The 20005-nt window shown below is 34.6% G+C and overlaps 1 protein-coding gene across 2 annotated transcripts in view; it reads right to left on the bottom strand.

Annotated features, from left to right (window-relative positions):
• The window catches only part of LOC107684828 (gamma-aminobutyric acid receptor subunit beta-2-like), a 49302-nt gene that overhangs the window by 18695 nt on the left and 10602 nt on the right, over window positions 1-20005 (bottom strand). For both annotated transcript variants that reach the window (XM_016481193.1, XM_016481194.1), the window contains exons 4-5: window positions 9796-10016; window positions 2061-2143 (exon numbers count right to left, since the gene is read on the bottom strand). In XM_016481193.1, coding sequence (XP_016336679.1) covers window positions 2061-2143; window positions 9796-10016 — 304 coding nt within the window. The remainder of the gene's footprint in view (window positions 1-2060; window positions 2144-9795; window positions 10017-20005) is intronic.

Genomic DNA, 20005 nt, shown 5'->3' on the forward strand with positions numbered 1-20005 from the left:
ACACCTGTGCAATAATCATGCTGTCTAATCAGCATCTTGATATGCCACACCTGTGAGGTGGATGGATTATCTCGGCAAAGGAGAAGTGCTCACTAACACAGATTTAGACAGATTTGTGAACAATATTTGAGAGAAATAGGCCTTTTGTGTACATAGAAAAAGTCTTAGATCTTTGAGTTCAGCTCATGAAAAATGGGGGCAAAAACAAAAGTGTTGCATTTATAATTTTGTTCATTGTATATGTACACTTATGAAAAAAAAGAGACATTCTTTAAATTCAGAATTTTGCGACACCTTTAAGAGAACAGTGTTATTTTAATATCACTGAGATACCATTATAGTTTTTATTAATATTTTGAATTTGTTTATTTTGTAACTTTTTATTAGTTGTTATTTATTATTTAATTTGTATTTATTCGTTTTATTCGTTTTTTAATAAGTCTATGCTTTTTATCTACTTTTATTTTAGTTTTTGTTATTTCAGTATATCAAGTTAAACTAATTGCAAATGAGAAATGCTGCATTAGCAACTTGATGAAATAAAATAAGCCGCAATTTCAAGAAGCGGAAATGCTTTTTATGGTTTTAGTTTTAGTTAACTATAATAACCCTGAGAGCGAATGAGTAGAAGAAGGGAAAGGAGGGCTGGAGCGAGAGAAGGAGACAGAAGGAGAAAACAGCGCAGTGTATTGATAGCTGGTAGTGTTTCTGTGCTGCTTAATGCTTCTGGCAACTTAATGATGAAACGAGAAGCCTGCGCCGTAGCATCACATCACAGCGCTGTAATCCAGCACTCCAGGGACTGAGAAGACCTCGCATTCTTCTCCTGTGTCTTTCAGTTTTACCGGTATTACAAGAGAAATTGTGTTACACACAATTACAGGTAATAATGACAAAATAGAAAGCCCATTCATCTTGATAAAGAGGGAGATGATTAGCTGTTGTTATGGCTGTAAATGCATAATTTAGCACTGCTGTCATGGCACAGCTGAAAAACAGATCATCAGACGCGTCTGGGTAACACATAACCCATAATCGCTTCAGCCTGTTTTTAGCGTACTTTACTATTTAACCGGTTGTATAATATCAGGTTTCTACAGAACAGACTCCAAAAACACCATTAAAGCACTGTGTGTTCAACAAGCAACAAGAGGGTTCACAGGTGGAGTGACTCTCTTAAAGCACTGCTTGCATGAATTATTCAGCTGTTTACTGCACAGCCATTCACTCTCAAATGCAAAATGTGCAGCATTTTAGTTACAGTGTAACATAAACATGAAATTACATGTGTGACCATATTATTATTATTATTATTGTTATCATTATTATTATTATTATCATTATCATTATCATTATTATTAATGCTATTATATTTATGGGACAGATATCAAAAAATTCAAAACAAAAAAATACCATGATAATAAAAATTATTATTATTACTATTACATATTTTATTTTTTAAATAATATGTTCAGTATTTTATGATTTAAAAAACAAAATAAAGTACAATAAAAATAATTCTCCATACTGTTAGATAGTAAATAATCATAATAATTATTATCATCATCACCATAATCATCATCATTATTATTATTATTATTATTATTATTATTAATACTATTATATTTGTGGCATACATAAAAAATATTAAAAACAACAAAAATATAATATAAATTATTATTTTTATTACATATTCTATTGTTTTTAATAATATTATGTTCTGCATTCTGAAAATAATAACAACATCAACAACAATTATAATAATAATAATAATAACTATTACATATTTCATAATAATATACTGTTTATAAATTAATATTATTATCATTACATATTATACATTACATATGATGTACTTTATTGCTTTTATTATTCATAATAATAATACTACATGTAATAATTTAATAATTTTATGCTTTTATATAAAAAAACAACAACAAAATAAAGATTTTTAAAATCTGGTTATCAGTTCAACATAAAAATAATTATTAGAAATATCTGTCCTAAAAATACTATCATTTGACGTCTAGACAGATGGTGTGAATCTGAGAATCACTCACAGCTCTCGATCTCCAGCGTGCAGTTCTGCTCATCCAGCGGGTATCGCCGCAGGTCCATCATACAGGCCGCGGTGGTGGTGATCCTGAATGCAGAGCAGAGACAGGGGACTGTGGGGATTACACCAGAGACGAGGCCCTCCTCCCTCACATCCACACTGCTGCTCACACGTCTGTCTGGATGGATCTTACCATTCTATACATGATTTCTGCTTTTCAATAAAATTGAGAAATTCTATTAAATCAATTCTTTAAAGGGGTCCTATTATGCTTTTTTCACCTTTTCAACTTTAGTTAGTCTGTAATGTTGCTGTTTGAGCATAAAAAAAGATCTTCAAAGTTACGAAGCTCAAAGTCCACTTCAAAAGGAGATATTTTATTTAACAGAAATCACTTTTCAAAAACTACAACGAACGACTCGTTTGGACTACAACGCATATTTTCCGGGATTTGTGATATCACAAATATCGACGAATGGGACGAGACCTGGTTGAGCTGCACTAGACAAGGCAACGAGTGTTATCACTATGTCGGAGACACGCTAGCTTTCCCAAGATAGACGAACTTAGAGTGGTTACAATGACTTTGTAAAAGAGCATAATAGGACCCCTTTAAACTATATTCCTGTTGCTCAAACAGTAGAGAACAGCAAGGTCAACGGGTTTGATTCCCAGGAAATGCATGAATATAAATTGTACACCTTCAATGCAAAGCAAGTTGTTTTGATGAAAGTGTCTGCCAAAGGTAAATAAATGAGCAAGTATTAATCTTGACACTTGAGTGGACAACCAAGATTATTACCTGAAGACCTGAAAACTGTCTGTCCTTTGGGTCTGACCCAACTGCAGCAGCGAAGCTATTTTCACAGTAAATGAAAACTACAGTTTAATAGATGTCTCTGGACTTCATGTGGGTTGTTAGCACTTAATCTAAAAGAACTGCTTAGCTTTAATAAGTCAGTACACAACTCAATTCAAAATCCTTTTACTTGAATTCTCCAACGGACATGAGTGCAACTTCACTTCTTTTTCTTTTCTTTTCTTTCTTTTCTTTTTCAGTTTTCAACCTGAACCAAACTGTCTGTAAAAATGACGCTCAAAAAAACAAAAAACAAGCAATTTATATGTTTTTACTTTTTGAAAGAAGACCCTTATACTCAAAAATACAGTAAAAAGAGTAAAATTGTGAAATATAATCATTTAAAATAACAGTTTTCTATGTGAATCTATTTTAAAATGTAATGTATTTCTGTGATCAAAGCTGAATTTTCAGCATAATTTCTCCAGTCTTCAGTGTTGTGAAATATAATAATTTAAAATAACAGTTTTCTATGTGAATCTATTTTAAAATGTAATATATTTCTGTGATCAAAGCTGAATTTTCAGCATAATTTCTCCAGTCTTCAGTGTCACATGATCTTCAGAAATCATTCTAATATACTGATTTGCTGCTCAAGAAAGATTTCTGATTATTATCAATGTGGAAAACAACCGAGATACATATTATTTTATTTATATATAAATATCCTGAATTAAAAATAACTTCAATATAATAAAGCATTATAAATATAAATCTAAACCACTGGAATTTTAATAAATCATTGTATATTTCTACTTGATTTTGTGAATTAGCATCAGTCAATTTCCATCATGATTATTTAGTTAACATTAAAAAGTCATGAACTTGTCACTAACTTTGATTTGATTTAAAGCAGCACTTATGAAACTGGTTTAAATTTTTGCAGTTTTTACCGTATACACGAGTTATGGTTTGTCAGTATAGCGAGAACAAGGCTCATCTTTTTTGTTCACCATTTGGGGTCAGTAAGTTTGTCTTTTGTGAAAGAAATTAATACATTTATTCATCAAGGAATAGCAAAGAAAGTAATGTTTCAAGGAAATACAAAAAAAAAAAAATGTTTCAATAAATTCTGCTCTTTTTGATTTGATGTAAAGCAGCAATTAAACTTGGGTTGCATTTTTTCCGTATACAGTTCTAGCTTGTCAGCAATCCTCATCTCTCTCTTGGTTCCCGGTCATAAATCAGCATGCCAAAAACATCAATACTCCCGAGGTTCCTCTGCACCGTCCCACAATCACAATTCCACAGGAAGCGCTGGAAGAACTGGGAGCTCTGGGAAATCAGGAAATTAGGCCAAGATGGCAGAGGTAAAAATTACAGGCTATTTATAGGTTGCTACATCATCAGCAAAAGTCTCAGTGCATTTGAGTGTCTAAGAGATGGATAGATGAGAGAGTCGTTGGAAAGCTGAGGACAGTTCGAGGTGGAGTTGGTCTCTTTCCATTCGTCCATCCCTCCTTCTCGCTCTCTTAACATTGTTAACCCTTTCTCAATCTCTCTCATCTCTGAACCCCCTTTCATCTTCTCCTTCTCTTTCCATCTTCCATCACACAATACATCTCTTTTTCTCTATGCTGGCATCTGTTTTCCATCTGTCTAAGAACAACTGATTAGACACTACTGTTCAAAAGTCTGGGGTCAGTAAGATTATTTTTGAAAGAAATTAATGCTTTTATTCACCAAGAATGCATTAAATCGATCAAAAGTGACAGTAAAGACATTTATAATGTTGCAAAAGATTTCTATTTCAAATAAATGCTGTTCTTTTGAACGTTCTATTCATCTGTGAATCCTGAAAAATAAAATGTATCACGGTTTCCACAAAAATATTTGGCTGCACAACTTTTTTCAACATTGATGATAATCAGAAATGTTTGTTGAGCAGCAAATCAGCATATTAGAATGATTTCTGAAGATCATGTGACACTGAAGACTGGAGTAATGATGCTAAAAATTCATTATTTTTAAATTGTAATAATATTTCACTGTTTTTACTGTAATGTTGATCAAATATGCAGTCCTGGTGAGCAGAAGAGACTTCTTTCAAACATATATATTATTATAATATATATAATATTATATATATTCTGTTTGAAGAAAATATATAATATGTCATTTCTGTTTGAAGTTTGAATGCTTTTGAATTAAAACTTGTAATAATTAACGTTATTTCATCAATTATTTTGTCTCGTTGTGGACTTGCTTCATACAATTATAATAGGTGCTACTAGACTTTTCCTTTAAGCACACATTATATCTGACAGACAAAATAATTAATATGATATAAAGGACAAAAAAAATAAACATATTAAAGCAATGACATTATATATACCTGGATGTGATTTTTTGTCAGAGTGGGCTAATATGATTTCTTTGTCAGGTGTTATAATTGCCCCCAACCATTGCAAACACTCTGATTCCTATTAAATATGATATTACGATCTAGTCTTTCTCATTATAAGTTATTTATTGCCAAAGACACGTTTAGTTTACTGAAAGACGGTAGGTATATTTGTAGCAGTCTGTGAGTTAGGAAGAAAAACGTAAAAAAGATTTTGCCCCCAGTCTCTCTTACTCATCTCTCCATTTCTCTGCTCTCCGTCTCACTGTGACCTGCTGCTTACTGCTTGATTTGTATCCGCTTGAAGAGGGCTTGGCTCAATATATTAAGAGCAGAAGGAAGCTAGGCCTGACCCCCACCGGTTTAGTGCCGCTTAACGCCTCTGGCAGCTTGTATCAGCTTGAAAAGGGTCTGAGGAATAAAAGTCAGAGCTGTTTACTCTCCAGTGCCGTTAGACTGCTACTTCCCTGCATTGAAACCCACCAACGCCGAGATCTTCTCATCCACATGCATTCAAGAGCGTTCTTTTTACCAGCACACTAGACTTCATCTACCCATCTATCACCGGCGGGCCGCAGCGCTACGGTTTCCCCGCGCACCGCACAGGTTCATGTAAGGGTTGGGTACAGACCCCAAGGCAGCATGTGTACCTTTATTTCAAACGACCTTGTTTACTAAGGCTTGTGCTGCAACACACCACGCAGGGGTCTGACTGAATTACATTATGAGGGTGGCGAGAGGACGAGCTGAAAAACACAGCAGCCAATATGGTAGTTCTGAATTGGATCAAAGATTTCGCACACTTAACTAGATTGTTTTTTTTTTCAACCCTCTTGGTGTTGTTCGGTCATTCTTGACAGAAAAATGTTGTTTTTTTGTCATCTGAGTGGTATGAAACTTTTTTTGGGAAAAGGTTTTGGCACTTGCCTTGTGAACACACACACACACACACACACACACAAAGAGTCATGGACATGATTCAAAAAGATTCAATGGTCGTGCAAAAAATAGTCACAGGTCAAAAATTATCGCTTTGGAAATGATTGGGAAGCGAATCTCAACTAGTGGAAATGTTTGGTACTGCATCCAAACAAAATCTTACTGGAAGCTTATTTTTTGAGATATCAACCTCAAATTTGGAACTTAACTTCCTTAGATGTATGGACTTCACTTTCATACAGGTTTAGAGTAAAACATATTTTTGAAAATATATATTTCATGTAAAATGTTACAATTTTTGTGCCTTTTTCATAATAATAAACTCAAACTAATATTTTTTTTTTTTTTCACTTCAATAATTATCTGTATTATCCAAGTATAATCCTTTAACAAGATAAATCAGCAAGATTTACACTAGTTTAAGTTGGAAATTCCATTATCATGTTTATGCTGAAAAACAGGTAATAAATGGATTACAACTATTCCATAAATATAAATTAGTACCATCAATTCCGCTTAAAATACAAAACATTAAATAAAAATTTAACTAAAATATAGTACATTCATTTCATTGAAATAAAAAAATCTGTCATTTTTGACCATCATGCAAACAACAGACAGTTAAAAGTATAGCAACTGTTTCGATGGTGAAAAATGGTCTCTATATGAAAATTGGCTTAGTGACATCATCAGATGTGGAAAGTCATTTGAGTGCACATACATACACTGAACAAAATTATAAATGCAACACTTTTGTTTTTTTTGTGGGGTCCGGGTGGGTCCGAAAACCAGTCAGTATCTGGTGTGACCACATGTGCACATACAGACTAGGAATGTGCATCAAGAAAGTGTTTCTGAAAAGCATAGCATTAAAAGCACCAAAGTCATGGGTTTGTTTCCCAGGGAATGAATGAACTAATAAAATGCGTACTTTGAAAGGAATGTAAATAAAAGCATGTGCCAAATGCAACATTTCTCAAATTAAATAAAAAATGAAAATTAAATCAATGTGCACATACCCACTAGGAATGTGCATTAAAAAAGTATAAAGCATAGCATTAAAAACACCAAGGTCATTTGCTCAGTTTCCATGGAAGGCATGAACTGATATAATGTGTATAACTTGCTTTGGATAAAAGTGTGTGCCAAATGCAAAAAACAGTAAATGAAATCAAGCCAATTTAGAGTTCATGTTGAATTTAACCACCAAAGTGTTTTTAAAAACATAAATTTGCAGAATAAAAAAAAAAAACAGAGGCAGAGAAAGCATGTGTCACATAAAGATCAGAGCATTTACTTTTATATTACTTTAATATATATATATTTGTGTGATCCTGCTAAGCCACCATTAATAGTATCAGACTTAAATGTGTGAGAGAAGGACATGGTATTGAATTTTGCCACCACTTCAGAAATGCCTCTCCTATCTGAGTTTCCCTGTTGCCACTGGTATATTCACCTACCTTTACACAGATAGATAGCACAGGAATGTGTGATTATACAAAATACAATAACGCCAGCTATAAATATAAGCTGTCCTATTCTGCCCTTAGACATCTTCAAGTTGCTGGAAAAAATAGCACCAGCCAATGCACTTCATCTCCATATAATAGGCAACCTTTTCTGTAAATGAGAATTAATGATCATGTCTCCGTTTTATTGTGTGGCTCATCCACTGTAAATGAGAGGGTAAACAGAAGACGTCTTCTTCTCTCAGTCACTATGTCTAGTAATTTTGATTTGCTTAAGTCTATTATTTCCTAAATTAGTCAACTGCATTTAGACAGAAGTGGCCATAACTGCACTTTAACACTTTTTAATTGGGCCTAGTACATAGCCTTGTTGAACACCTCATAATGTGTGCTTACTGAGTTATGCTGTGTGCTAAAATGCTGTGAATGTGATACATCACATCACAATAAGCTGATCACAGCTAAAACTATACGTGAAATGTTGGTTTAATTCAGACAGATGACATTTTGTTTACATTTAGACAAATGAGTCGGACACTAGTCTCAGCCTAAGATAGTAAAGATTTCTTTATACACATTGCACACAAAAGCAGAAGGCACTTTTTTGATCTGGCAAGTTTTACTACAAATAATATGGTTAAACTATGGTTTGTGTAGTAAAACCATAGTTCATTTGTGGTTACCATGGTTTAACTACAATAACCAAGTTTCTTATGGTAGTACAACCATGGTTCATTTTCATAAGGGTTGAATGATACTACATTTTTGTTTGAAGCATTCATTAGCAAATAAAATATATCTAAAAAAATAAATAAAAATTAAATAGGTATGACTTTGCATGTCAGTCTGACAGTCCTTTGTTTAAGTGGTTGACTCTTGTCTAGAATAAGTAGCAATATGAATCAGTTACTTTAGAGTTGATTTTAGAGTGCTCAAAATCAACATGCACACTATGCATCAAAGAAAGTTTCTTGTATCTTTAAAAGCTCCAACCATTGAAATTTGAATTTGAAACTAAATGAATATGAAAATGTCTTTGGTATAATAATAGAAAATGTTTTGACATTAGTCCATTAAAACAAGGACGACACAGACTGCTAAGCCATAGCATGATTCACTTGTTGTATTATGACTCAGACACTGTATTTAAGCCTGTGTATTTTCATCTTCTGGCCAGCGTCCGTGTTATTAGTTGAAGTCTTTTAGGAGCAAGATAATCAGATCTACCTGCCTGTGCTAAATTGTCAGACTGGGCTCTCACAGACAGCTATAGAAGAGTGCTGTTATTTTCTTCTTCTCCTGGTAATTGAGGAACATGCTTTGGCAGGCTTAGGGGAGCAGGGCACCCAAGGAACACGGACAACACACCCCAACTCATCACAAACACACATTCCCATACGCATTCACAAACCCAGAAAGCCCATCTTCCAACACTCTTTTGTGTCAAACTGCAACAGAGCACAGATTCACACTAAATTTCAGATGTCACAAAAGAGAACGCTCTATTACTGCCTCCTCAACACATGCTCACACACACACACACACACACACACACATGCTGTCTCACATGCGAAGGTCTCCATTGACAAAATAGCGCGATGGCAGTCCCGAAAGCAATGTTCTGCAGGCCAGGTCACGGCACTCTCACACATTCCCATCAATGTTTCCTCATGTGCATTTAGTGTTTCTGCACGCAGTTTCCCCTTTTGGGTTATGTAAAAATAGCTTATGTAATTGGGCACTTACATAATGAAGCGTTATAAATGATATTGATTGATTTTGGTCGCCTTATTAGCAGTGAATTATCTGCTGCAATGCAGATTTTTAATTTTTAAGCACTCTTCTGATAAGGACACTGCTGTCAGGCTAAGGAACGGCAAGCACAATGCGCAGCTTTGGAATTAGCAACAACAATTTCATCCCTTCTAAACATAGACAGCGATGTTGAGTCATGTACACCGGCATAATGCATCAGCAGCCAGAGAAAATAAAAACAGGCCTCTGAACACGTCGTGAACGCGTTATGTGGGTGGTTTGAAAATAGTTTGCACGGACAGAATGATGAGAGGAGTCAAACGTGATTACGGGTCGATAACGACAATGGCGATGACCTCAAAAGACGTACCTTAATCCGTAGAGCACAGTGCCGTCGGGATGCAGGCGTATCATTCGGTTCTTGACTGTCACTCCGTGAACGAAGGATTTCTTATCGTTGAGGAAGTAGGTGTCGGGCACCCACAGCTGGTCAGCCACGCGGTTATCCAAGGTTAGATTCAGAGGGATCTCTGTGTACGACAAGCGCTTGTCTCGCCAAGCCTGCTGGAAATACATGGTCAGGGTGTAGTCCTAAAAATAAGAGGAAAGTTTGGAGAAGATGAGATCATGAAGGCTACTGAGAAAATACAACATTCTTCCCACAGATTAAAAAAAAAGTACCTCTCTTTGTTCTCTCTCTGTATTTTCCACATCTCTTCCATCTTTATTTGACCCTCTAACTCTAGCACTCTCTATTCTAATTCTATTCTTTAAAAAAAAAAACTGGTCCCATTTAGACTTGCACTCTATCCATTTACTAACTGCTTGTTTTCTTTAAAAAAAAACTGACAGTAGCTTCTCTAATCTTTTTGTATTCTATCTGTCTGTTTTCTTTTTATTTATTATATAATTGAAAAAACCCTTGCTACGTGTGCTGCGTTAAACTAACTGAGACTTGTTACAGCACTTGTATATCATTGCTCTTTTGTTGATTTTGATTGCTCCCATTGTCCTCATTTGTAAGTCGCTTTGGATAAAACATCTGCTAAATGAATAAATATAAATGTAAATATACCAGCAGGGCCTAAGTGGGTCATTCTATTACAAAAGACACAGGAAAGTGATACTGAGGGGGAAAAAAGTTATTAAGCTGAGACTTGTTACAGCACTTGTATATCATTGCTCTTTTGTTGATTTTGATTGCTTCCATTGTCCTCATTTGTAAGTCACTTTGGATAAAACATCTGCTAAATGACTAAATGTATTTGGGTTTTAATTTTATGTTCAATTTGATGTTTCCAGGTATTTAAAGAAATATGGGCATGTACTTTACACTACGAACATGCAACCAACACTATAATATTTTTAGATGTTTACACCAATATTTAATATTAATAAGACTGACATTAATATTTAAACTAAACTGTGATTAATATTTAAGTATTTAATATTAATATTTAAAATCACACTGTAAAAAGTGGTAACCTGTGAGCGTTACTTTAAGGAGCCCTTTCCATCTGATATATACTTTGAATATGTTGAGGTCTTTTTTATGTATTTAAAAGAAATGTCTGCTCACCAATAATGTGTTTATTTGATCAGAAATACAGAAAAACAGTAATATTATAAAATGTTATTTTACTATAAAATAACTATTTTCTACACATTTAAAAAATATTTTCACATGCTGTTTAAGAAATATTTCTTATTATAATCGATGTTGAAAACAGTTGTGCTGCTTAATATTTTTGTGGAAACTGTGAAATTTATTTTTCAGTATTCTTTAAATAAACAAACATTTGGTAACTACGGTCACTTTTGATGAATTTCACACATGCTTGCAGATTAATAAATTACATTTTAAATGTAAATAAGATTAATTTAAATGTAAATGATAACTTAAAATTGTAATTAATTGAAATAAAAATAAAAACATTTATTTGAATTCATTCATTAATTTAGATGAAGCAAGTTATGTTTATTTAATCATTTTTAGTCCCAAGTCACATGATCAAAGCCTCATCAAGCTTATAAAATAAGAACTAATAATACAGTATCAAGAACATATATTGTCTCTTTGATTAGTTACTACTAACTCTTATTGAGCTGCTTTTATTAACACTTGCCATCTTTCAGATCATTAGTCAACAAATCCTCGTTAAACACTGCAGGTGGTGGCAGGCTTGCAGATGCACCTTTTAATTTAACCCAGCTGCGTGCTCACTAAAAACCTCCTCGCTCACAAATCACTCTGTGTTTCGAGTCATTACAAGTTCATTTCGATTCGGATGTGACCACAAGTGATGATGTCCGAGTATGTGAGATGTTTGCTCTGTAATTAGCCCATCCGTTTGACACATTATGTTGAGGAGCTGCGATCGTGATAGGCTGTTATTGTCCCACTGACAGGCTAATCAGCCAATCACAGTGAAGCATCATGTCACTGCCGAACACTATTACACTCTTAAAAATAAAGGTGCTTCACGATGCCATAGAAGAACCTGTTTGTCTAAATGGTTCCATAAAGAACCTTTAACATCTGAAGAACCTTTCTGTTTCTTTGTGGCGAAAGAATGTTTTTCAGATTATAAAAAGGTAAGAAAGAGATGGTCTTTGACTGAATGGTTCTTTGTGGAACCAATTATGTGACCCTGGAGCACAAAAGCAGTCTTAAGTAGCACGGGTATACAGTATTTGTAGCAATAGCTAACAATACATTGTATGGGTCAAAATTATAGATTTTTCTTTTATGCCAAAAATCATTAGTGGCATTGCTGTGAAGAACCTTTTAAGCACCTTTATTTTTAAGAGCACAGTTTATAAAAACCAGCTTTATGCTCATATTTTGTAAAATTTCTCATCTTAATTCTGTACCGTCAGTTATTTATTTTTGAGCATTGCCTCCTGCGATAAAATGCCCCTGATTTTATCCGGGGATTGTTTCGGGAGTGCTTTGGATGTGTTTATCAGCGTGGCCAGAGGATGACGGTTTCTAGCCCCATATTTATCTCTCCGTGCTTCTCCAGCGGTGACCTGCGAGGGAACTCTTAAAACTGCCAATCGCCTTCTGCCAAAAATAACCAGCACACTTGATAAAGTTACTCTCAGGCATTAAAGGACCAAACCTCCCTCTGATTTAAAAGCCGATGGAAGAACCAGCTGTGACTCACACTGTCCTGCATGTGCACATTCACACGGCAGCATGAGCAAACACATGCTAAACACACCTGAACACACACACACACACACACACACACACACGCCCCAGTTCTCCATGACAGATTCCATACACAAATATAACCCCACTGCTGCACTACTACTTGTTTTTGCACCACAGTTCTGTTACTGAAAAGTATTTAAAAATCCTTTCTAGACTGATAAGAATCCAAATGATTGATAACCAAGATAAGACTACCGGTCAAAAGTTTGGGATCAGTAAGACTTGTAATGTTTTTTAAAGAAGTCTCTTCTGCTCATTAAGGCTGCATCTGATGCCTCGGGCGACAGAGTCCCCTCAGCACTCTTAAAGGGACAGTTCACCCAAAAATGTAAATTTACTCACTCTTAGGCCATTCAAGATGTGGCTTTTTTTCTTCAGTAGAAGAGTACAGAAGATTTTTAGCTGAAATCATGGTTGTTGGTGGTTCTATAAATTCAAGTCAATGGCTATTGCCACTTTGAAAGTAAAAAAAAAAGCATATCAAGGAACACAAAATGAATCCCTGTGGCTCCTGATGATATATTGAGGTCTTATGAAGTGAAACAATCGGTCTGTGCAAGAAACTGAACATTATTACCTGTAATGCAGAGTCTCAGACAAACGGTCCGGAGTGATGTCCGGTTCACGAGCAAATCATTCTTTTGAACTGATTCTTTTTAGTGAACTATTTGATTCAATTTACCAAATCGGACTGAAGCATTTGAAGTTACTCGCTTCAAAACTTGCTTTCAGACGCCTGACAGTCACTCAAAATGAGCCATGTCTGACTTACTTTCTGCTGTGCAACTAAACTGTTTGGTTACCAATTTTTTTCAAAACATCTTTGGTGTTCAGTGTTGGGAAGTAACTAGTTACATGTAACTAAATTACATAATTTAATTACGAAATAAATGTAACTGTAATCAGTTACTGAGAAAAAAATGTGTAATTAAATTACTTATGAAAATGTTAATGATTACTGGGGTTACATCTGAATTTTTCACACACATGCACAAACAGATTTAGTGGATTTCTTTCATAAATTGCATTGACTGCTCTAAAATATGAGACACCAATATTTCAGGAGTTTGGGACACAGTTATCGACACATGATTGTTCGATAACTGTTTTATTTCCTATTTGGGTTTATGCATATTTTTTAAGATTAACTGTTTTTTTGCCAGTGTTTTCTGTTAAAACTAAGCAACTATTTAATTTCAATATCAGCATCATAGCTATTAAACTATTTCTTGTTATGATCTGAAACCTGTATTTAACCTCAGAATGATCTCAAAGTCAAACAAAGTGCTAAAGTCTGATTTTGTGGTGGCTGTGCTTTAAAATTAAATTATTATAATCTTAATTCAAGTGAAGAAGTCTTGAGTTCTACTGTAAGGCGAACCCAGCCAGATTTACATGTCTGAAAATGATTAACAGTTGAAAACATTAGAAATTTAGAAAAGTGATCAAAAAGTAATCAAATGTAATCAGTTACATTAATAGAGTAATTTAAATAGTTACACTACTTGTTACATTTTAGACAGGGTAACTTGTAATCTGTAACCTATAACATTTCCAAAGTAACCTTTTCAACACTGTTAGTGTTCCACATAAGAAAGTAAGTCATAGAGGTTTGGACTGACATGAGGATGAGTAGATAATGCCAGTATTTTAATTTGATCTGTTTAATGATATCTGCTTACTGAGAATAAATTCCATATTGAAAGCTGATAAAATAAAGTAGAATTTAAAAATATATAAAGACTGTATTTCACTAAAGTGATATCAGAAAAAAAAAAAACATTAGTCACCCTCATGTCGTTCTAAACCTCTATCACTTAAAGTGCGTTCCATTCGACCGAAAGTGAACTGCAAAGGGGACTTCACATATAATCCATCATCTTAAGTGCGATTCCAGTCTGAAGGGAGCGAACATGTTCAGTTCAAAGGGCATAGAGAATAAGAGTACATCGATACATCACTTCACAGCAAGTGAAGGAAATTCACCCAGCAGTCAATGCACAGCACTCCAGTACTTAGCTTGACTGAAATAAACAAAATAAAATTATTTGACGCTTCAGCATTTTGATTGAGTTTAATTAGTCCCAGGTGTGATTTATACTTGCTTGTTGGCGGGTATAAAGTGCAATGGTTAAATAAGATAAAATACACATCTAATATTTCATAATTAAGTTTATTTTATTATTAAACAACGCAACAGACATTTATCACCCAGTTTAGCAGTGCCAAATATGACACTTTGTATGCATTAAATGAATAACACATGAATGTGTTACATACAGATATATATTAAATGAAAGTATGGTAACATATTACAACTATGAATTTACTGAATTAACTCATTTTGTCACCTTCAACAGATATCCCTTGCTCAAGAAACAGGGAGCAGAGAGCAGTGAACACTGCATAGGGAGCCTGTCAATTGGAACGCAACTTTGCTTTCCTTCGAGGGAAACGAAACGAGACTTTTTGAGGAATATTCATGCTGCTCGCAAGCATAAAATGAAAGCGGATGGAAACCAGGAGCTTTTAAGCTAGAAAAAGAAAAGAAAAAAAAAACACCTTAAAAGTGATCCTTGTGCCCTATATTTAACGAAAATAAACAATAGTTTTGTGTGACATGAAAAACAAAAGTCACTAAAAAACTTCTCTTCCACTACAGACCTCAAAACTCGTTCACATTTGGGTCGAGTGTTGGGGGTAGCGCATTACAATTAACACGAGTTATGTAATCAGATTGCTTTTTTCAAGTAACTAGTAAATTAAAACATTACTTTTAAATTTACAACAAAATATCTGAGTTACTTTCTCAAATAAATAACGCAGTTATTCACTTATACCTCTCCTGTCCCCATGTTGAGAGGGACAAAAAGTTACGCAAAAGCAACGCAATGCATTTCTTTCCATTAAAAAGTAACTATGTAATGCATTACTTTTAAAAGTAACTTTCCCCAACACTGGTTATAACAGGTTTGACATCAGTGGCATCAAATGTCATTGTTTGTTGTGCATTTCATGGCTACAATAAGCCAGATTTGATGGATAAATGGAAAAATGTGTCCCTGGAGCACAAAAGCAGCCTTAAGTCGCTGGGGTATATTTGTAGCAATAGCCAACAATACATTGTATGGGTCAAAATTATTGATTTTTCTTTTATGCCAAAAATCATTAGGACATTAAGTAAACATATTTAGTAAATTTCCTACCATGAATATATCAAAACTTAATTTTTTATTAGTAATATGCATTGCTAAGAACTTCATTTGGACAACTTTAAAGGCGATTTTCTAAATATTTTGATTTTTTTGCACCCTCAGATTCTAGATTTTCAAATAGTTGTATCTCGACCAAATATTGTCTTATCCTAACAAACCATACATCAATGGAAAGATTATTTATTCAGTTTTCAGTTGATGTATAAATCTCAATTTAAAAAAAATGACCCTTATGACTGGTTTTGTGCTCCAGGGTCACATATAAGGTAAATGTCATTCTGTTCCTCACACAAAACAAAAACTGTATCCAAGACGTGTGGACCACTTTAGTTTTAGAGCTTGACAAACCTGGTCAACTTTAATCATTGCATGGAAATGAGCAACATGAACATTCTGCTAAATATCTGCTTTTGTGTTCCATGTAAGAAAGATCATTCATGTTTGGAACAGCACAAAGTTGAGCAAAACACCCACAGAGTTCGGATTAACTAATTATATTCCTCCATTCTGAGCTGTTTAAACACAGTGAAGAGGTACAGTGAAGCAGGAGTACATACAGCATATGCTGATGTATTACGGTTATTAATCACAAAGACAAAAACTGGAAAAAAGCTGTCTGTAGATTAACATTTCGGGAAAAGAGGTTAAATATACATTTTTTTCTGAGCGGAGTGTGGATGCCAGGGTACAGAATGTGGAACACCTGGGCTTGGAACTTTCCTCTTGGCTTCGGTGCCAAATGTGAGCATAATTACTATGGTCACAGATGGTAGCAGATGCCTCTTTGGACTCCGTTTACTCTTCTTTGACATCAGTAGATCTCAAACCGAGACGCAAGCACACGGGTTCTGTGAGCTCACATGCAACTGAGTGGATTTATCACCATTTTTTACTCTCTACGACTAGAATCATGCATGAAAATAGAGGTGCATCGGTGCATTGATAATATATAATGGGTTATTGACAAATTAACACTTTTAAAACACGTACTAGCTGTTCTTTTCCAATCAATTACAATGAAAGCGGATGTGAAGTTTTTAAGTTTGAAAAAAGAATGCAATGCACCATAAAAGTATTTATCTGTATAGAACACGAGCATTAAATTATTTAGAATTTATTGTGTTCCATGCACAGAAGAAAGAACGTCATGCTTTAGGATCAACATGAAGGTGCGTAAAGGATGACAGAAATGTCAAAAATATCCCTTTAAAGCATTTCGAGAAGCAGAGATGTTCTGCAAGAGCGAAAAAGCCTCTGTTAGGTTGTGCTGTTTAATCAGCGCTAACAGAGCTGAAATTTGCAAGTGCAAATTAATTTAATCAAGGACACCTCTAAATCCGCAGCATAAATGTACTAATTAAGGGCGCATCGGTTATGAATTCTTTATGTGACATGAAAAATCGTCAACTAAAGAAGTCTGAGACACGAGAAGAAGTTGTCTTTGTATGCAATGAAAGTCACTCTCACTGCAACTGACCGACTTCCTTCCATTGGCTTGAGCAAACCAACATTTCAAAATAGGACTCAACAATAAGGATGAACTGATGATGCAACAGTCACTGTGTTGTTACTATATCCTGTACATGTTTTTACGCCTGCATAAACGTCACCATGGTCTAGCTTGATAACATAGACAAGATTTTGTCAAAATGGCAAGAATTATTTGTGATAGTTTTGGAAGCATCAATTAGAAAGGAGTGAAAATTATGAATGAGAAATGGTGCAGGATTTACTACACTGATTACAAATAATTACAGAGAAATCACAAGTAACATTATATTGTCCTTCACTCCGGCACCGGGACACCACGTACCCTGGGTGCACCCCCCACGGAAGACGCGAGCCAGGCCATATAAATAAAGGTGACTTGACTTGACGACTTATATTAAATGTGAATTTTTTTAAGAGGAAAAATTGAAGTAGTATTTTCCTGTTTTAAAAGTACTCCAATCATGTACCATTTTGAAAAATATTTGTTTTTTACAGTGTAGATGTAAAAAATAAATAAACAAATATATACTAAAACACGGTTGCAAATTTAGCTTGAATTAAGCCATTACCCACTGATGTATAGCTAGATTGGGATTTTTATTTATTTTTTTATTTATTTTGTATTTATTGGTCAACTTATATTTCCCATAAATAAAAATATATATTTTTTATAATAATTATTTCTTACAATAAATTGCATAGCAGGGTAGAATTTTGAGCTTGATAAATGATATTTAATCAAATATTTTGAGGGTTTTTTTCCCTTTAGAACAATGACAATGTAAATGCCAGTTGTTTAATTATTAAATAACATTTCTTTATAATATCACATGTACAAGTCTTAAGAAGAAAGCAATAACTTGCATAAGAGTGTCGAATTGTCGAAAGTTTTTTTTATGCCTGCATAAAAATGTCTCCATAGTCTGGTTAACACAGATTTAGTCAAAATTGCAAAAATTATTTGTGACAGTCTTGGAAGCATCAATTATAAAGGAGCTAAAATCATAAACAAATTAAAAAAAAATGGTGTAGGATTTGTTTACATTTCACAAATAACTACAAAGAAATTGCAAGTAACATTGAATTAAATGTGGAATTCTGAAATAGAACAACTGAAATAGTACTTTCTTGTAAAAAAGTACTCCAATAATGTACAAAATTAAAAAATATTTTTTTACAGTGTAGCTGTGTATTATTGCATATTACATACATTAAAAAAATATATATTTATTGTAATTTCTTTTGGGAAGAAATCTAACTATATTTTCTGACAAAATGTGTTGCTAAACGTATAACTTGGTGTGCTTGGGAAAATTAAAATGTTGGCAGAAGACGTAAAAATCCAAACTGACTGGGCCAGCAGAAAAACCACAACAGATCCTTATTGTTGATCCCAGCAGTAGTGTGATCTACAGCGGAGCTGAGAAACAAGCTTAGGTAAGCATGCCAGCTCTTCAGATCCATAGATCATATTGAGATTGTGACAGGATGACACGACGTCATTTGTCGGGTCTCTCCCACAGAGCTGACACTGACGCAGAGGCTGCTGGGAGTTCTCCATTAAGCCTGTCACAACCCAAACCCAACACTCATCACGTTCAGCAGACATCCATCTCCACGGCACACAGCGGAGTCATGCAAAATGAACAGCACACAACAAAAGATGATTCTCTTTTTCCAGGCAGTGAAATACATGACACTTTCCAAGAATAGGGACAGGGTACACTCTTTAAAATAAAGGTGCTTAAACGGTTCTTCACAGCGATGCCATAGAAGAACCATTTTTGGTTCCACAAAGAACCATTCAGTCAAAGGTTCTTTAAAGAACCATCTCTTTCTTACCTTTTTATAATCTGAAGAACCTTCTTTCGCCACAAAGAAGCTTTTGTGAAACAGAAAGGTTCTTCAGATGTTAAAGGTTCTTTATGGAACCATTTAGACAAAAAGGTTCTTCTATGGCATCGTGAAGCACCTTTATTTTTAAGAGTGTAGTGCTTGACAAATAGTCAATGAAAGGAGGTGTTAAAGGGTTAGTTCACCCATAAATTACTCACCCTCAAGTCATCCTAGGTGTATATGACTTTCTTCTTTCAGATGAATCCAGTCGGAGTTATATTAAAAATGGTCTTTGATCTTTCAAGCTGTTTAATGCCACTCAGCGGGTGTTGCATGCATCAGTCCAAAAGAAGTTAAATAAAAAGCGCCCATCCATAATAAAAAAAGTGTCTCACACGGCTCCGGAGGGTGAACAAAGTCCTCCTGTAGCGAATCAATGCACACAAAGAAGTGATGCACGCGGAGAGATCAAAACAAAACAACGGTCACTAATTAGAAGTACAAAACGAAGATTTGTAAAGAGGAATGTCAGAGGATTTCGATATAAGCCAAGAGGAGACTGGTTTTCCTTTGCTAAAGTAAGGAAACTTTGCTTCCTTTGCTCCTGTTAACAAACGTTGGTTTTCACGAGACTCACCGGCGCATGCGCAACGCTGAACTCATACGTCATGCTCCCGGAGCTGCTTCCGTGTACAACAGTGAACGCAAGCTAGATTAAAGTGATTATTACGTTTTAAATATGGATATTTTTCTTACAAAAACACATCGATTCACTACAGGAGGCCTTTGTTCACCCCCCGGAGCCATGTGAGACACTT

Source organism: Sinocyclocheilus anshuiensis, unplaced genomic scaffold (assembly GCF_001515605.1).
Source record: "Sinocyclocheilus anshuiensis isolate Anshui unplaced genomic scaffold, SAMN03320099.WGS_v1.1 scaffold121, whole genome shotgun sequence".
In the NCBI taxonomy this organism is placed as follows: Eukaryota; Metazoa; Chordata; class Actinopteri; order Cypriniformes; family Cyprinidae; genus Sinocyclocheilus; species Sinocyclocheilus anshuiensis.